General features: G+C 45.1%; 1 protein-coding gene across 2 annotated transcripts in view; it reads right to left on the bottom strand.

Annotated features, from left to right (window-relative positions):
* The window catches only part of Hspbap1 (HSPB1 associated protein 1), a 56,154-nt gene extending 39,505 nt beyond the window's left edge, over nt 1-16,649 (bottom strand). For both annotated transcript variants that reach the window (XM_006974564.4, XM_042259256.2), the window contains exon 1: nt 15,758-16,649. In XM_006974564.4, the coding sequence (XP_006974626.1) occupies nt 15,758-15,821 (64 nt within the window). In that variant the 5' untranslated portion in view covers nt 15,822-16,649. The remainder of the gene's footprint in view (nt 1-15,757) is intronic.
* Nucleotides 16,650-16,952: the final 303 nt, after the last annotated feature.

Below are 16,952 nucleotides of genomic sequence, written 5' to 3'. Positions count from 1 at the left end.
AAACTTGCCCCGGGTCTAGGTGACTTCACTTCAGCCTCACAAGCCTTGGTGAACTCTAGATGGCCACACCTCTCCTGCAGCAAGTCTCACTCAGGACAGGAGGGGAGAGCTTTCCCAGTGACTTAGCAATAAACTTGTCATTAATGTGTATGTGACATCCATGGGTGATGTGGTCCACACAAAAACACAGCTCTCCATTCAGAGGGAGTAGGAGGGTTTATTCCAGAGTCAAATAGGACCATGGCCCAGGAACAGATTCAGGCTGCCCCAAACATCATGTTCCACTGTAGAAATAGTTATATGACATTTTACTAGTTATAGAACAAAGTCATACATCAAGGCATCACCCAACTACAACAGTGGGAATCACGGGTAGGCAGGGTACAGCAAAGCAAGGCTATATGTTTTATATACTAGCTAACAATATTCTTAGCTTTGGGGCTGGTGCAAGTTAGCGGTTAAGAATACATTGTAAAGGTTTTGACAAGCACAAGAATATTAGTTCAGACACAGAATGAATGTTTTTCAAGGGGACTAAAAATGGCCCCAGATATTTTGGTTCTGGTCTGCAACATTTTAATTCTCCATAACTTCAGTCATTTTATGTAGAATCTATTTTTTTCCTTTGGTGTGTATATGTACATGTGTGCAGTGTACATGCATGCATGTATGTGTGGTGCACAGGTGCAAATGTGCATGAGCACGTGGAGGCTTGAGGTTAATGTTGGTTGTCTTTATCAGTACCTCTCTACTTCATTTATAGAGACAGGGCCTCTCTCTGGTACCCAGGGCTCACCCATCTGCTAATCAGGCCAGCAGCTTGCCCTGGGGACTTCTTGCCTCTACCCTGAGTGCTGGGATTACAGGTAGCTGTCATTCCTGCCCTGTTTTTATGCAGGCTCTGAAGATCTGCATTCCAGTTTTCAAGCCTGCACAGGAAGTCCTTTATCCACTGAGCCATCTCCCCAGCCCCATCGTGTACAATCTTTAACAGGTGCGGGTCTTTTTTCTTTCTATTTTTTTTTTTTTTTTGTTTTTTTTGAGACAGGGTTTCTCTGTGTAGCTTTGCGCTTTTCCTGGGACTCACTTGGTAGTCCAGGCTGGCCTCGAACTCACAGAGATCCTGCTGGCTCTGCCTCCCGAGTGCTGGGATTAAAGGCGTGCGCCACCACCGCCCGGCTGTCTTTTTTCTTTCTAAAAACTCAATCCGCGGTGCATATGTATGACTTGTGATTGGTGGACCTGGAAGCTGCGCAGAAGTCAGTCGCTCCCCAACTGTGGCTACAGAAACAGGCTGCTTTCAGTCTTGTTAGGTTAGGTCTGAGAAGTGTCCCTCCAGTAAACCGACTGCTCCTTTTGAGATGCAACACTAGGTCTCAATAAAAGCCTCTTCTAAATGGTCTTTTGGTGCCCAGTGACATGAGCAGATAATACTATGAACAGATGGAACACTGAGTTTAGCTCTACGTAAGCTCTAGTATGGTAACTAGAGAGTGACTATCGAGGTTGTAAGTCCTCCAGCCTCCCAATGCCATAAGCCGTCAGCTCATCCACAGCTTAAAGGAGGCCGAAGTGTTCTCAGGAGCTGCCCTGAGTTACGGGCTGAGAGAGCAGATGTCCAAAGCCTAGAGCTGTGAAGACTGCCCAGTGTTGAGCCACTGGACACTCAGAGCCTACAGCAATAACTACCTGACTTGAGCACCTCGGGCTACAAGGCTAGGGCTGTAAGCCCCCAGCTCTCAAGGTCTAGAGCCACGAATCTCTGGCTTTGGAAGTGCAGACCGGTAAGGTCTGACCGAGGACTTCAGAGCCTAGATCTACAAGCCTCTATACTCAAAAGCCCAGCTCACAGGCCTCGGGAGTCCAGGCTGCCAAGAGTAAAGGAGCAGCAGGGCCTTGCCTGTTTATGATTTTCTCTGATAGAGCAAGAGGGCCCTCAGGCAGCTGCTTGTGACAAAAGGTCTTAATTCATACTGGTCTGTCAGTGTTCAGTACAAGGTTACCTGACTGCAGCGTATCAAATCAGAGTGCCTGGATTCCCTGTATATGAACATGGATGAGTCACTTTTTTTTTTGTTTTGTTTTCTTTCCCCCATACAAGGTTTCTCTGTGTAACAACCCTAGCTGCCCTGGAACTATCTCTGTAGACCAGGCTGGGCTTGAACTCACAGAAATCCTCCTGCCTCTGTCTCCTGAGTGCTGGGATTAAAGGCATGTGCCACCACCGCCCGGCGAGTCACATTTTTTTTTTTTGGGGGGGGGGTTGTTTTCATTTTTTTGTTTTTTCAAGACAGGGTTTCTCTGTGTAGTTTTGGAGCCTGTCCTGGAACTCACTCTGTAGACCAGGTTGGCCTCAAAAACACAGAGATCCACCTAGCTCTGCCTCCCGAGTGCTGGGACTAAAGGCGTGCTCCACCACCGCCCAGCGAGTCACAGTTTTTAAAAACCACATTTTTAAAGTGCTCGAGAGACAGTTCAGTGGGTAAGAGTGTCTACTGCATTAGCGTGAGGACCTGAGCTCCGGTCCCATGAAAAAGCTAGGTACGACCATGAGTACATGTGTGTGGTACCCTACGTCCAGATCCAGGAGCTCTCCCACCTGTCTTGAAGGAACAAGGCTAAGAGGGAGAGAGCAAGGCATGTCCTCTTTTGGTCTCTGCACATTTATGTATATACACAGACCCACCCATGCATACACCACACCCACCACCACCACCACCACTAATAATAATAACAACAATAATATACTTTTTTAGTTAGGCTGCTTAGGGAAGGTGAAATTTCTCTCCCACTCCAAGGATCTCTGGTTGGAAATGACATAAGACAGGTTAACATGAGAAAGGTCTAGAGGTTTTATTTAGTATCTCTCACATGTGTCTAGGAGCCTGCATAGGAAAGATGAAGGTCCACAGATGGACTTCGAGCATGATCCTTATACAGCAGGCTGGACAGAGAAGTGAGGTGTGAGAACATGACTAGACCAAGGAGTCTGGGCTAGGGCTGTCATTGAAGAGACGTGACCAGAAGATAATATGACTTAACAAGTCTGCTTATCCAGATTTCTCAGTGCTGACTGCCATCTCTGGTTGTGGAATGACTTCCTTTTTCCTTCCTTTCCCTCGGTACAGGAAGATACCTTCCCAATGGAGTCTTATGTCCTGGTTTAGGAAGAGAAAGGAAAGCAAGGTCCTTTCTTGTACCTGCTGTTTTCCGAATGTCTCTAACACAAAACAATCAACATGCCAAAGTGGCAGGTTTTCATCCCCACAATATACAAAGACACATCTGAGTTGGCTTGTGTACAGGGATAGACTGCTTGCTGAGCATGAGGTAGACCCTGGGCTCAGTGCTCAACATTAAAAAAAGGAAGATCTAAGTACTCATGAGGCAGATGCAGGTAGATCTCTATGAGTTCGAGGCCAGCTAAGACTGCATAGAGAGACCTTTTCAAACAACAGCAATAAAAACAATATATCTATACTCTATGCTTATACACATAAATTAGAACTATGCTTTGGGAAAAAATTGGGACAATGAAGCCAAAGCCTTGAAGAACCACCCACTATTTCAATAACCCAAATAACTCATAGAATAGAAATTATTCAACAAAATAATCATAAGCTTCATATTATGCATACATATTATATACATTATGTATAGCATACAAATACACACAAATTAATACCACACTATAGCAGCTAAAAGCGTGGATACTTAATGTTCCCCAAATACTTACTAAATTATGACACAGCAATCACATGGCATATTATATATAGTAAAAATAAAAATAAGCTATGTGGAGAAGTGTAAAGGTGCGAGGTGGTTAAGGAGAGCGGGGGCTGAACTGACTCACAGTTATTACAAAAGTCACGTGAGAAATGTGATGTCTAAACAACAAGAGGTGTCAGTGAGGAAGGAAGTGATGGTACAGCTGGAGAAACACTAACAATATCAAAGACCATGGCAACCAGAGACCGGGTGGGAGGAAGATGCAGCCAGAGGCAGCCTGGGGCTTCCAGACTAGTGACCCGCCACAAAGAGAAGTCATAGGCAGCCACTTGTTTGGTTGGGAAGATAAGGAATACGATTTTGAACACCATCATCATAACAGCATGTATTTACAGTGTCCATCTGCTCCTCTAAGAAGCCTATGAAACGGAGAAGACATTTCCATCATCAAAGGAATGAACTAGCCAATGACAAGTAACTAAGCAGGTCTGATTTGCAAGCCTAATGTTCTTCACACTGCACAAGCCTACTTCCAGAGAAGGCAAACTGTGGAGCATGACCTAAGGCCGAAAACTTGAGAGACAGAGGGGGGAAGGCGAGGGAGGGAGGCAGCTCATGGACGTGTGTGTGTGTGTGTGTGTGGGGGTCCTAGTTTGCTTTCTATCACTGTAATAAACACCTTGTCCAAAAGCAACTTGAGAGGAAAGGGTTTATTCTGTTCACACAGTTCTTCCCTCAGTGATGAACAGTCTGGGCTAGAACTCAAGAGGGGAACCTGGAAGAAGGAACTGAAACAGAGGCCATGGAGGAATGCTGCTTACCGCTTGCTCTGTTTGCTTTATCATACAACCCAGGACCACCTGCCCAGGGTGGCTTCACCCACAGTGGGCCAGGCCTTCCCACACATCAATCATTAATCAAGAACGCCCTACAGACCTGCCTATCTATCTGCCAATCTGATGGAGGCATTTTCTCAACTGCAGCTCCCTCTTTCCTGATGACCCTAGCTTGTGTCAGGCTGACAAAACACTAGACAGTATAGAGTATGACCTGAAAAGATATAGGTCTAGGAAATCTCAAGATCAGTTCACAGGTAATAATGCATGCATATTAGGGGAGACAGGAATGTCTGGGGGAAGATGGGGGGCATGTTACATCTGTAGTAGAGACTACTAGCAGTCTGCCTACCCAATACCCATTCTCTTCTTCCTGAAGCTTTAATTTTCCTCTTCAGGACTAGGTGTTGGACCCAGGTCCCCGTGGACCTAGGTAAGCACTCTACCACTGAGCTAGATCTCCACCCCCTCTTCCTCCTTATCAACAGAACTCTGCATGAGGAACAATGGCTAAAAATTCATAGACTCCTTTGCAGACAGAAGCAGACAAAGATTTATATGTGTACATGTGTGTGTGTGCATGTGTGTGTGAATGTACACACGTGTGTTCACATTTATAGATGTATGCATAGGTATGCAAGTTCCTGAGTCAGCATTTTAGCCCTTATCCTCGCTCCTCTCCGGCACCTATTTTGCCTGGAAACAGATTTAATCAGCATGGGAAACAAAAGGAAATGGCAAAGTTTGCCAAAAGAATGCAAGAGGTTCACCTCTGTCCCATTTCACCAGCACCAGCGAACTTCTACTCCCTATAACTGTAATTAACGAGGCAATTCCACATAATTTATCTGGTAATCAAGAGGGGTTTATTTCTGGGGTAACTTACAGCCAGTAGGGGTTGGTTACAGGATCCAGGAGAGATGAGGTACCATCCAGTGGACAACTCTGGTTGGGTCTCCCATCCAGCTTCCAGGACCATGAGGTATCCAGAAGGGGCATGCAGGTGCACACCTCGAGTCTTAAGGGGCTCCCTCTCAGCCACGCCCCAGGGGCAGGTCATAGGCAGGTGTGGCAGTTACCTGCTGTCACTCTAGGGGCAGTGTTTCAAGGTCAAAGCTGGAACAGCTACCCACTACAACCTCCCAATTGTTTTTGTATGAAAATAAACCTTCATAGTCAAGACATCATTGCTATGAATAGTTCCAAACTGAGAAACACCTTGCTGTCTCAGGCAAGGACACTTTCAGGGACAGCCTCACTCTCCCTTGGTAATGCTTTGTGGCGTAGACAGGATAAATCATGGCTGGTCTGACTCACCGTAGCATTTCTCAGTTCTAATGTGGTAAAACATTTAACCTGTGAACATTTCCCTTCTAGAACTTTAAAGGGCAAAGGCAATCAGATGAATTGGTGCTTCCAGTGTTGCTGTTTGTTTTTGCTCTTTTGGGGGGCCTGCCACCCAGCTCCCAAATAAATCACTCACAGAGGCTTATTCTTAATTATGAATGTTTGGCCTTAGCTTGGCTTGTTTCTAGCCAGCTTTACTTAACTTTACATTATTCCATTTACCTTTTGCCTCTGGGCTTTTCCCATTCTCTTACTTCTGTAAATCTTACTCCATGGCTTGCTGTGTAGCTGGGTGGCTGGCCCCTGGAGTCCTCCTCTTCCTCTGGCTACATTTTTTTTTTTTTTGATCCTCTCTTCCCAGATTTTTCTTTCTCTTTATTCTCTCTGCCTGCCAGCCCTGCTTATCCTTTCTCCTGCCTCACTATCAGCCATTCAGCTCTTTATTAGACCACCAGGTGTTTTAGACAGGCAAAGTAACACAGCTTCAGAGTTAAACATAAACAAAAGTAACACCCCTTAAAATAATATTCCCCAACATTCCAGTGTAGAGACTGACTTACTCCCTTTAACTCAAACCAGAGCCAACAAAATACACAGCTTTGAATGCACCCTCACAAACAGTTCTCACACATGGATGGTACACCTGGTTCCCCTTCTACAAATACATAGTCAGACATTATTAACACATGAAGACTGTTTCGACAAAACAGCTTCAAAGAAACTATTTTTCTTTACATGTTAGATTTTTTTTAAATGCCCTTATTGTTACGATCTAAAAATCCCAGATACCCCAGAGTCTATTTAATGGATGAGCACCCAAACCAAAGTTTGCTGAGAAAGCAGCTGGCCTAGTGACGGGCATACAAAACAAACATTTGCCAAGTAAATAAAAAGTGCTATTAAATGTGTGTTAAAAAAAAAGTAATCAGATGTTTCCATAATAGAAAAGCAGCACATATTAAAGAATTTCAGGCCCAGAGTGAAATAACAATCAGTTGGTTGTGAGATAAAACTAATTTGGCTTCTGATAGTTTAATCAACAATGAACTGAGCCATTAAATTAGCAAGTTTAAGTCTCATGATTTCCTTTAAAGAAGGATGTAAGGCTATATCCTATTAATGAAATAGCCTAGGGATATACCCAGTCATTACACACCAGGGATATGTGCAAAGAGCTGTCAAGATTCTGAGGGAACCGCAACTGTCTTTGAAGGATGAGTGTATTTAGGTCCAAACTTGCAAGCAGGGACTTCTAATGAGATGGTTTAGAAACGGCTGGGAAGAAACATCACTGATCTAGATGTTGCACAACTACCTATTCTCCCTTCAAACATTGCACAGTCAATAAAACAACAACAAAGAAAAGAGAGAACGCCAGTACATGCAGTCTATTTGTTGCAGTCTGGTTACGATAATTCTTTGGGGATAGTTGAAACATCATAAAAGAATGAACTGCCATTTTCAGTAAGAATAATAATAAAAAAATATACAAAGCATAAGATAATTTGAAAACCAATTTCTCTGAATTTCCTAGTTATCTGGCTTTAGTAATTAATATCTGACTTGGACTGGTATCTAAAATTTAGAATAAGATGAGACGAAACGACATTTACCAGATTTTCAGAAGACTCTCCAAATACTGATAGAATTTAACTAAGATCCTGAAATAAAAAATAATGTCTCTCACATAGAAAATATAAATGGAAAAATAAATAATAAAAAATGTGCAGAAGGTGTCATAAAAGTTACAATATAGAAACCCCCAGAGTAACATAACAAGATTAAAAAAAAAAAAAAAAAAAAAAAACCCTGGCATGGGGAGATTTCTGAAATATAGACATGTATGGGGATCTCTCCAATCTGACAACTATTACATATGTGTGTGAGATTTCAAACCATTAGAATGGTAGCTATTAGGACAAAAAGCAGTTATCATCTGGGCCAGGTCTAAAAACTGGATAGACTCACGTCTAACAAAACGATTGACTGGTAGACATATGCCTGTGATCCCAGCATTGAGAGGCTAAGGCAGGATGATGGGGAGTTCTCTACGGCTTGGGCTACACAGTGAGAACCTGTCTAAAAAAGAAGAGGACAAAATGCTGGATTAGTAGTAAAGAGAGAAGAGGAAACTTAGACAAAGTTACTTTCTCACTTTGTAGGCATGACTTTGAAATGTCAATAAAGACTATGAAAGTTCTCCTAAAAAGCTTAACATAACGCTTGAGTAAAATGACCAGTAGCTGGCCAGGCGTGGTGGTGCACACCTTTAATCCCAGAGCTCAGGAGGCAGAAGCAGGCAGATCTCTGTGAATTCGAATCCAGCTGGGTCTACATAATGGAGCTCCAGGCCAGCCAGGGATACATAATGTGACCTTGTCTGGAAAAACAAAAACAGAATAGCAATAGGCATAGATCCTGGAAATTTCAAGGATTCAAGGTTGTAGCATGAATCCTAATTGGTCTTAGTAAAAACCCTGAGCCAGATATCAGGGTAAATGCTGAAAGATCAGAGCAAGCCACAGCCACCTCTTACCTCGCCAACTCCTCAGCCTGAAAGAGCTGACTGAGCTCCTTTCTCCTCCCGCCTTATATTCCTTTCTCTGCCTAGCTATATCACTTCCTGTCTCCACCCCCCAAGTACTGTGAGCAAGGGCATGAGATCTCAAGTGCTGAGATTAAAGGTGTGTGCCACCACTGCCTGGCCTCTATGGCTAACTAGTGGCTGGCTTTGCTCTCTGATCATCAAGCAAGCTTTATTTGTTAGAGCATACACAAAATATCACCACACAAGGTGGTCTTTTGCTACTGAAGACCGACCACATTTTAACGTTGAGGCAATTACGACTTAACCATGGCATTGGCCAGCTTGGCGTGAATACATGACACAGGCCTTTTAGATCCTTCCAACATTACACTTATAACTCTTGCCCAGCTGACCTAGAAACTTTGCTGCCTTCTCAAAAAATGTCTCCTGGCTCATAAGAGGCTAGGGAGACGGCTCAGCAGGTCAAGTGCTAGCCAGGCAAGTGTGAGGACCAGGGTTCAGATCCCCAGAAGCCACATAACGCATCCTCGCCCAGGGCAGCAGAGACAAGGGATCCTCAGAGTAGGCTGACCAGACTTAGCTCAGACAACAAGCTCCGGGTTCAACAAGAGACCCTGCCTCAATATGTAAGGTTGAGAGATCCATGGAGGAAGACTCAGGAAGCATCCCCAGACCCCTACATACACATGTGCACTCTCACACCCACACAAATGTGAACAAGCCTATGAATATACACATGTACATCACCTCTCTCTCTCTCTCTCTCTCTCTCTCTCACACACACACACACACACACACACACACACACACACACTCCCAAAAAAATCGGCTCAAAAAATAAAACTTACAAATTTAAAAATAATACTGGTTTTAAACTTAAAACAAGGACAAGTAAATCTGCACTTTAAATCAGGCTCACATTCAGAAGAATGGGATCTCAAATACTAACGCTCTTTTCAAATGCTTCATGGTATCTTCAAAATCCTGACAAAAATATTTTGATCTGACTCCAGATGCTTCGAAGTAGATTCTCTATGACTGAAAGTAAACTGGTTATTTTGCTTGGCCTTTTTTTTTTTTTTTTTTTTAATTACAGAGAGTCGACAGTAAGATCTCACGAGACGTTTGGACCCATGCTTCCAGCAGCACTACCAGCTAAGTGGTGGGAGCCAGCCTGATGCCCGCTATGGAGTGGGTTGTGTGGCCTGAAGGAAAATGAAAGAATAACACTAACTGAAACAAGCCGCCACGAAGCCACTCTGTTATGTGATTCCCCTCGGAGAAGTGTTGAAGGTGGTCAAATGCACAGACCTTTTGACGGATGCTCCGTTAAGCATAACCAGAAAGAGTTTCAAACAGGGATCAGTTCCATTTCAGGCTCACCTCCCCGGCTCCGGGCCACTCACCCGGTTACTTGCACTCTAACGACCCCCGACCTTCAAGCACCCATTCCAAGCTTTCCTCTCAGCGCTCCCGAACCTTCTCTACATCCTCATTCCTGTGGTGCTTCGCTGTTTTTCTGAGAAGCCCGGAACCCATGACTTCCCCCTCACCACTTCAGCATTTCCACTTTCACACTGCTTTTTCTCTGGACTCAACAGACACAATGACCTCCTTCTCTCTTGCGTTCGGTCACCACCTCCATGAAAACCGCAAGCTGCTCACGTATGTTGCCGTGAGAACAAAGGTTTGGGTTAAATGAAACATTAAGGGTTAACCACGGCAAGGTCTGACGGACTGAGGAGACAACTGAGATGTCCTGGAGCTGGCTGTGAGACGGCCAAGCAGGGTGACAGCAGCCCTTCCTTCCCAAGCCCTTGTGGGACATTATTGCCCTTTCTTACATTCCCACTTCTCACTGTAAGTGAAGGTGTCCCCCACCTACTTCAGCAGAGACCCCAGACCATCCCATAAACAAGGAGTTCACAGAACAAATGCAGCTACCTCTTGGGAGGCTCGAGAACAAAGAGCTTAGAGTCCATAATTACCAGTATTTGAGACAGCTGCAGTGTCAGAAGGCGTTAACACCAGTAACTAACAGCTGGCAGTCAAGGTCCATCACTAACAAAGCCAGAGTCAAAGCTAACAGAGGGGGTTTCAAGCACCCCCATCTGAGTGTGCAGTACATGAACAGCACACGATCGTCACCCTGGTTAGGTCAGAGGGCATGCACTGAGTGTGTAGGCTCTCCACTGGTTCAGCTCATGATGGGCCGAGAACTAGCCAATCCCAATAGGTACCTCAGTCTTTGTCCAGTTATGGCCATGTCCCTATAAAAACCCCTAGACAAAGGCGTTCACTAGCTTTTCCTTTCGTGGAAACTCCTCCCACGCTTGGGACTTTCTCTCACTTTTTCTAAATTTCTCACTTTTCTGTAATTTTCCCTAATTAAGCATGCTTCCACTTTGCACACTCTGAGAAGAGTTTGAGTCCTTAGTCTTCATTGGTATGAGGCAACTCCTGTGGAATAATCTTTTTTTTTTTTTTTGGTTTTTCGAGACAGGGTTTCTCTGTGCAGTTTTGCGCCTTTCCTGGAACTCACTTGGTAGCCCAGGCTGGCCTCGAACTCACAGAGATCCACCTGCCTCTGCCTCCCGAGTGCTGGGATTAAAGGCGTGCGCCACCACCGCCCGGCGTGGAATAATCTTTTTGTACACTGTGAAGATGTGTCACTCAGATGGGTTTAATAAAAAGCTGAATGGCTAATAGCTTGGCAGGATTTTCAGGGCAGAGAGAATGCTGGGAGGAAGAAGGGCAGAGATGCCAGCAAGGCATGGAGGAAACAGGGAAGCAGCATGGGCAGTACAGAGTAAAGGTAATAAAGCCACAAGATAAAAAGTAAATTAGAAATGGGTTAATTTAAGTTATAAGAGCTAGTTAGAAACAAGCCTAAGCTACTGGCCAAGCTTTCACAATTAATAAGAAGTCTCTGTGTGGTTATTTGGGAGCTGGCTGGCAGGGCAGAAAAATCCACCTACATACAATGAACTCAGAGTTACTGTCTCAGGTTGACTTCTGGTGACAGTAGTTTCCTGTACTTTAGGAGCCTGGGTAAAGTCCAAATGGGCTGAAATAGGTCCCCCTGCACTCAGAACTCTGCACACTAATTCATACCTCATTTTTCAGGCTGGAAAATAGACATCTCCAATTTCTTTCCTCACCTCAGTCACCAAGGCCAACACTTTCTTCTTCCCTATTTGTGGTGCTGGGAAATGAACCTAGGACCTTGAGTAAGCAAGACAAGCACTCTACCACTGAGCCACACACTCAGTCTGAGCAACTGATGTCTTAGTTAGGGTTTCTATTGCTGCCACAAAACACCAAGATCAAAAAACGAGTGGGAGAGGAAAGGGTTTATTTGGATTACATTTCCAGATCATAGTCTATCACTGGAGTAAGTCAGAACAGGAATTTAAGCAGGACTGGAACCTGGAGGCAGCAGCTGATGAAGAGGCAATGGGTAAGTGCTGCTTACTGGCTTGCTCCCCATGGCTCGCTCAGCCTGCTTCCTTACAGATCTCAGAACCACCAGCCCACAATGGGCTGGACCCTTCCCCATTGATCACTAATTGAGAAAATGCCCTATAGCTGAATCTCATGGAGGCATTTTCTTAACTGAGGCTCCTTCCTCTCTAATGACTCTAGCTTGTGTCAAGTTGACAGAAAACCAGCCAGTGCCCTTCCTATTAGCAATAAAAACTGGCTATCATTCTTAGCTACCTAATTCCTGCCAGACACTATAGGCTAGGTTAGCTACAAGTATTATCTTTAATTTTCACAACTATTGTGCATTTCATAAAAGAGGAAACTGAGGCCCACTCTTTCTTCCTCTAATTTATCCCATATCCTTCAGGCACAGTGATCTTTCTAAACTTAAATCTGATCATATTACACCCACCATTAAACCTCTTTAAAACTTACTATTTTTTTGTTTTGTTTTGTTTTTCAAGACAGGGTTTCTTTGTGTAACAGTCTTGGCTGTCCTGGAGCTCACAAAGATCCACCTGTCCCTGCTTCCCAAGTGCTGGGATTAAAGGTGTATGCCACCACCGCCCGACTTCTTATCACTATTTTTTAAAGTCCAGGTAACTGGGCACAAGGTAACCTTCATCATCCCTTTGTCCCCAACATTCCTCACATCAACATCTTTTAATCCCTGGACCATGTCCTGCTTCTTCTCCTCTTACCTCTAGACTCAGCACAGGACTTGTTTTTCATTTTAAACTAAATTTAAAATTATTAGTATGCATGTAGGTATGCATGGCGGTCAGAGGACACTCTGTGATATCAAGTCTCTCTTTCCATCTTTCCATGGGTTCTGGGGGGTGGGGGTGGGGGTGGGGGCAAACTCAGGTGGCCAGGCATACATGGCAAGCACTTTACCCCATGAGCAATCTCACCGGCTCCTTTTTATTTTTTATGTACAGGCTGGCCTCAAACATGCTATGTGGCCAAGGCTGACCTTGAGTTCCTCATCCATTGTCTCATGTGATGGGATTACAGGTGCACTACACCGTAGCTGGCTGGGATTCCCGTATTCATCCACTCACCATACATATTACATAAATGAAATGTATATAAGTTCTGTCTTAGTTACTTTTCTATTGCCATGATAAGACACCATCTTCCTAGTCCAAAGTCCCAAAGTCTTCCACATTCCCCCCAAACCAGCACTGTCTGTAACAGAAATGCCCTACTTCTGGTACCAAATTTGGTCTTCGTTTTCTATTGCTGTGAAAGGACACCATTACCAAGGCAACTTATAGAAGAAAGAGTTTCCTGGGTGGCTTACAGTTTCAGAGTGTTAGGTTCATGACCCACTGTAGCAGGGAGCATGGCAGTAGCCAGGCAGGCACGGTGTAGTAGCAGTGGTAGCTGAAAACTTATATTTTGACCCATAAGCAGGAGGCAGAGAGCCCTAACTGGGAATGGCATGGGCTTCTGAAACCTCCAAGCCCACCCCTAGTGACACACCTCCAACAAGGCCACACCTCCTAATCCTTCCCAAACAGTTCCACCAACTGGGGACCAAACAGTCAAACAGATGAGCCTATGGGGCCAGTTTCATTCGAACCACGGCAGGTCATTTCCTCAAAGTTCTTAAAATCCAGTGGCATAAGCAAGTCTTAAAGATAAGTATGATGACAGAATCTGTGTTATAAAACATTTAGTGATAGTGAAAGTCACAGTGAATGTTTCAGATCAGTTTGATGTAGTAAGAGGTCTCAGATGCTTACACACTTTGAAACCTGAAGACTAAGATGGTCAGATACATGAAAAGCAGGAGGCAGGGTGAGGGGCAAGATATACTGCTTAGAAGAGAAAACAGTCCCCAAAACTGACACACGGAGTTGAATGAAACTAAAAAGTTTGCACACAAAACAACCCCTTAGTGGAGTGTTGTGGGATATTTGTACACTGTGTGAAGATGTATGGCTGTGATTGGTGTAATAAAGAGCTGAATGGCCAACAGCTAGGCAGGAGAGGACAGGCAGGATTTCCAGGGAGAGGAAGACAAGGAGGAATCTACTCTAGAGAGAAGCCAGGGAGACACTGAAGAGGTGGGACATATGGTACAGAGTAGAGATAACAGAGTGGAAGAATGTAGAGTAATAAAAGCAGGCTAATTTAAGTTATAAGAGCTAGTGGGACAAGCCCAAGTCAATGACTTTCATAATCAAGAAGTCTCTGTGTCATTATCTGTGGGCTGGAGGTCCCAACAAGAAAGTACTGCTACAGCAGAGTGAACAAACAACCCACAGAAAGGGTGAAAGTGTTTCCAGCTATACTTTAGACCAGAGGTTAACATCTGGAATATACGAGAAATGCAAAGTTATTTACACACACACACACACATACACACACACACACACACCCGACACCACACCACAAATTGGCCAATGAACTGAAGAACAATTATCAAAATAAACAAAAATGGCCCATTAATATTTTATAAAGCATTCAGTAACCTTAGTTCTCAGAGAAATGCAAATTATAACCACTCTGAGATTCCATCTCACCCAGGTCTGAATGGCTATTATCAAGAAAACAAAGGATAACAAATATTGCTGAGACTGTGGGAGAAGAGGAGCCCTTATTCACTGCTGGTAAGGGTGTACACTGGGGCAGCCACTTGAAAATCAGTTAAAATACTAAACCAGAGCTACCAGATGATCCTTCTGTACCACTCCTGGGCACAGAGGACTCTATCCTGCTACAAGGTTGGCTGCACATCCATGTTCAATGCTGCTCTATTCACAACAACAAGGAAACAGAATCAGCCTAGATGTCCATAAATTGATGAATATATATTATATATTATATATATTCAGCCATAAAGAAAATCACAATTATGAAAATGAATGGGGCTTGAAATTATATTAAATGCAGCTCTTAACTTCTAATATATATGAGGAGTGTGGATAGAAGCCGGAGAACTAAAAGGGGTCCATAGGTGGGGGGGGCACTAGGGGAGGGAGGTGGGGAGGATAGTAGAAAGGTATGATGTGGGAAGAAAGGGGGTACAGGGGGTGCAAGGGTGCCAGCTACGATGGAGAAGAGGCCGAGAGACAGGGGAAACAAGTCTGATGGTCAGGGGGATCGACCCAAGTCGAGAATGTGTGAAAATGCCCTAAGAAAGCCTGTTACATTTCATGGCAAATTAAAAAATTTAATCGAAGAATGAAAAAACAAAAGAGATGCTGTTTAGAGACATCAACAGACCTCAAATCAAAGATTTTTTTTTTTCTTTTTGTAGGCCATGATTTGGAGCTTGGATTTTATTCTAGGTTCCAAGTACAATACAAATTATTAAAGAATTGTGTCGCTTTTTTTCTGATGAATGGTGACGAGAAAAGAGAGGCATAAAATACGATACAGGACACTATCAGGAAGATAAACTAATGGTTTAGGTAAGCAAACAAAAGACTAATTTGGGGGCAGGAGAGATGATGGGTTAGCAAGTAAAAACGCCTGGAGCACAAGATCAGCGAACTCCCCAGAGACCTACATAAAAAGCTATGTTCGCACACATCTGTAATCCCAGCACTTTATCCTGGAGATGAGGAGGCAGAGACGGGAGAAGCACCACAAAGCACCAGCTAGCCTCACAGGCCAGCTAGCCTCCGCCAAAGGAACACCGATCCGATTAGACAACGGAATGGCACGATGCAAGAAGTCACATTCACTAAAACAAGTCACTTTCTTCACTGCCTAACGCACAGCGGGAGAGACCTGGGATGCAACCGTGGCCGGTTGGGACCACCGAGGCACTCGGGAGTCCCTGACCCACACCTACCTTCCTCCCCGACAGCTATCCGGGCGGGGGTCCCGGACGCGCTCCCCTCGTAGCCCGTTGCCATGGTTACCGCGCCACGGATGGAGCTAGTACCGGGTCAGAGGAAAGTCTGGGATCTGCTGCCTCCACGCAGGAAGGATCCACCGCCTTCACCGGAACCGGCGCTCCCGGGGGTCACGTGACCACGCTGGGCGTGGCCACGCCAGTTTGTTTTGCTCCAAGGATCCTGAAAGCGCCGAGCACGTGGCCTGGGCCCGGGTACCTCTTTCTCCAGCCCTTAGCTTTGTTTCCCTTCCCCCGCCCCCCCGAAGATCCTCCTTTTCCGCCCTGGCTTTCCCTCACTCAGTGGGACTCGCGATTTAGGGGAACCCGGGGTAGGTTTGCCTGCACCTCCATTTTGCTGGTTCCTTTGGCATCGGGATCATCCCAGCTGGTTTTCCTGGCGGCCTGGGCATATGAACCTCAGGCAGTGCCCCTTGAGGGCGTTCCCTGTGACTCATTTCCCGAGCCAAGTTGCTTGACTGTCGTTTTCAAGGACACAGACAGCTGTCAGGGGTCTGGATTTGTACATCGGAACAAACAAATGTCCGTCTGGTCAAGGGATGCACGAACACCCCTTCCTCCAGCTTCTGCCGATTGTTTAGTCTGGTTAACACCACGATGGGAGGCAATCTAGGTCACTGTCTTCCGACCTTAACATAATCCGTATTGTTTACCCTTTTGCGTGACAAAAATGGGTAGAAAGACTCAAGCATGAATGAAAATTGGTTAGTTTATAATCTCACTGTATACTTAAAGACACACACACACAAAATCAAATGGTTTTCATGACACAATACCCTGAGACCTTCCTATACCTCAATGTCCTGCCGCCTATAATTTCTGCAGTTAGAACCCCAATAAAAACAAAAGCCTAATATAGAAGCAAACATTGGGCTAAGTGACCTGAGGTCAGCGAGTTGTTTATTGGGCACGTGATGTAAACTTGGGCACTTCCTCCAGCAACCCGCGGGGGACTGGCTCAGCCTCCCCAGCTCCAGCCTCCCGACCAGGCGCTCCCCTCCACTCTTCATTCCTAGGGTCGCCTCCCCGGACCCCCGGCACCTCGGCTCTCCCAGGGCGTTCCTGCGCTCCCAGCGAGCAGGGTGGACCCTGCCTCGCCTCCTCCCCTCGGGCTCGGCCGGCGCAGGCGCAG

The sequence above is a fragment of the Peromyscus maniculatus genome, chromosome 12 (assembly GCF_049852395.1).
Source record: "Peromyscus maniculatus bairdii isolate BWxNUB_F1_BW_parent chromosome 12, HU_Pman_BW_mat_3.1, whole genome shotgun sequence".
Lineage (NCBI taxonomy): Eukaryota > Metazoa > Chordata > Mammalia > Rodentia > Cricetidae > Peromyscus > Peromyscus maniculatus.
This window is presented reverse-complemented; position numbering and strand designations above follow the sequence as displayed.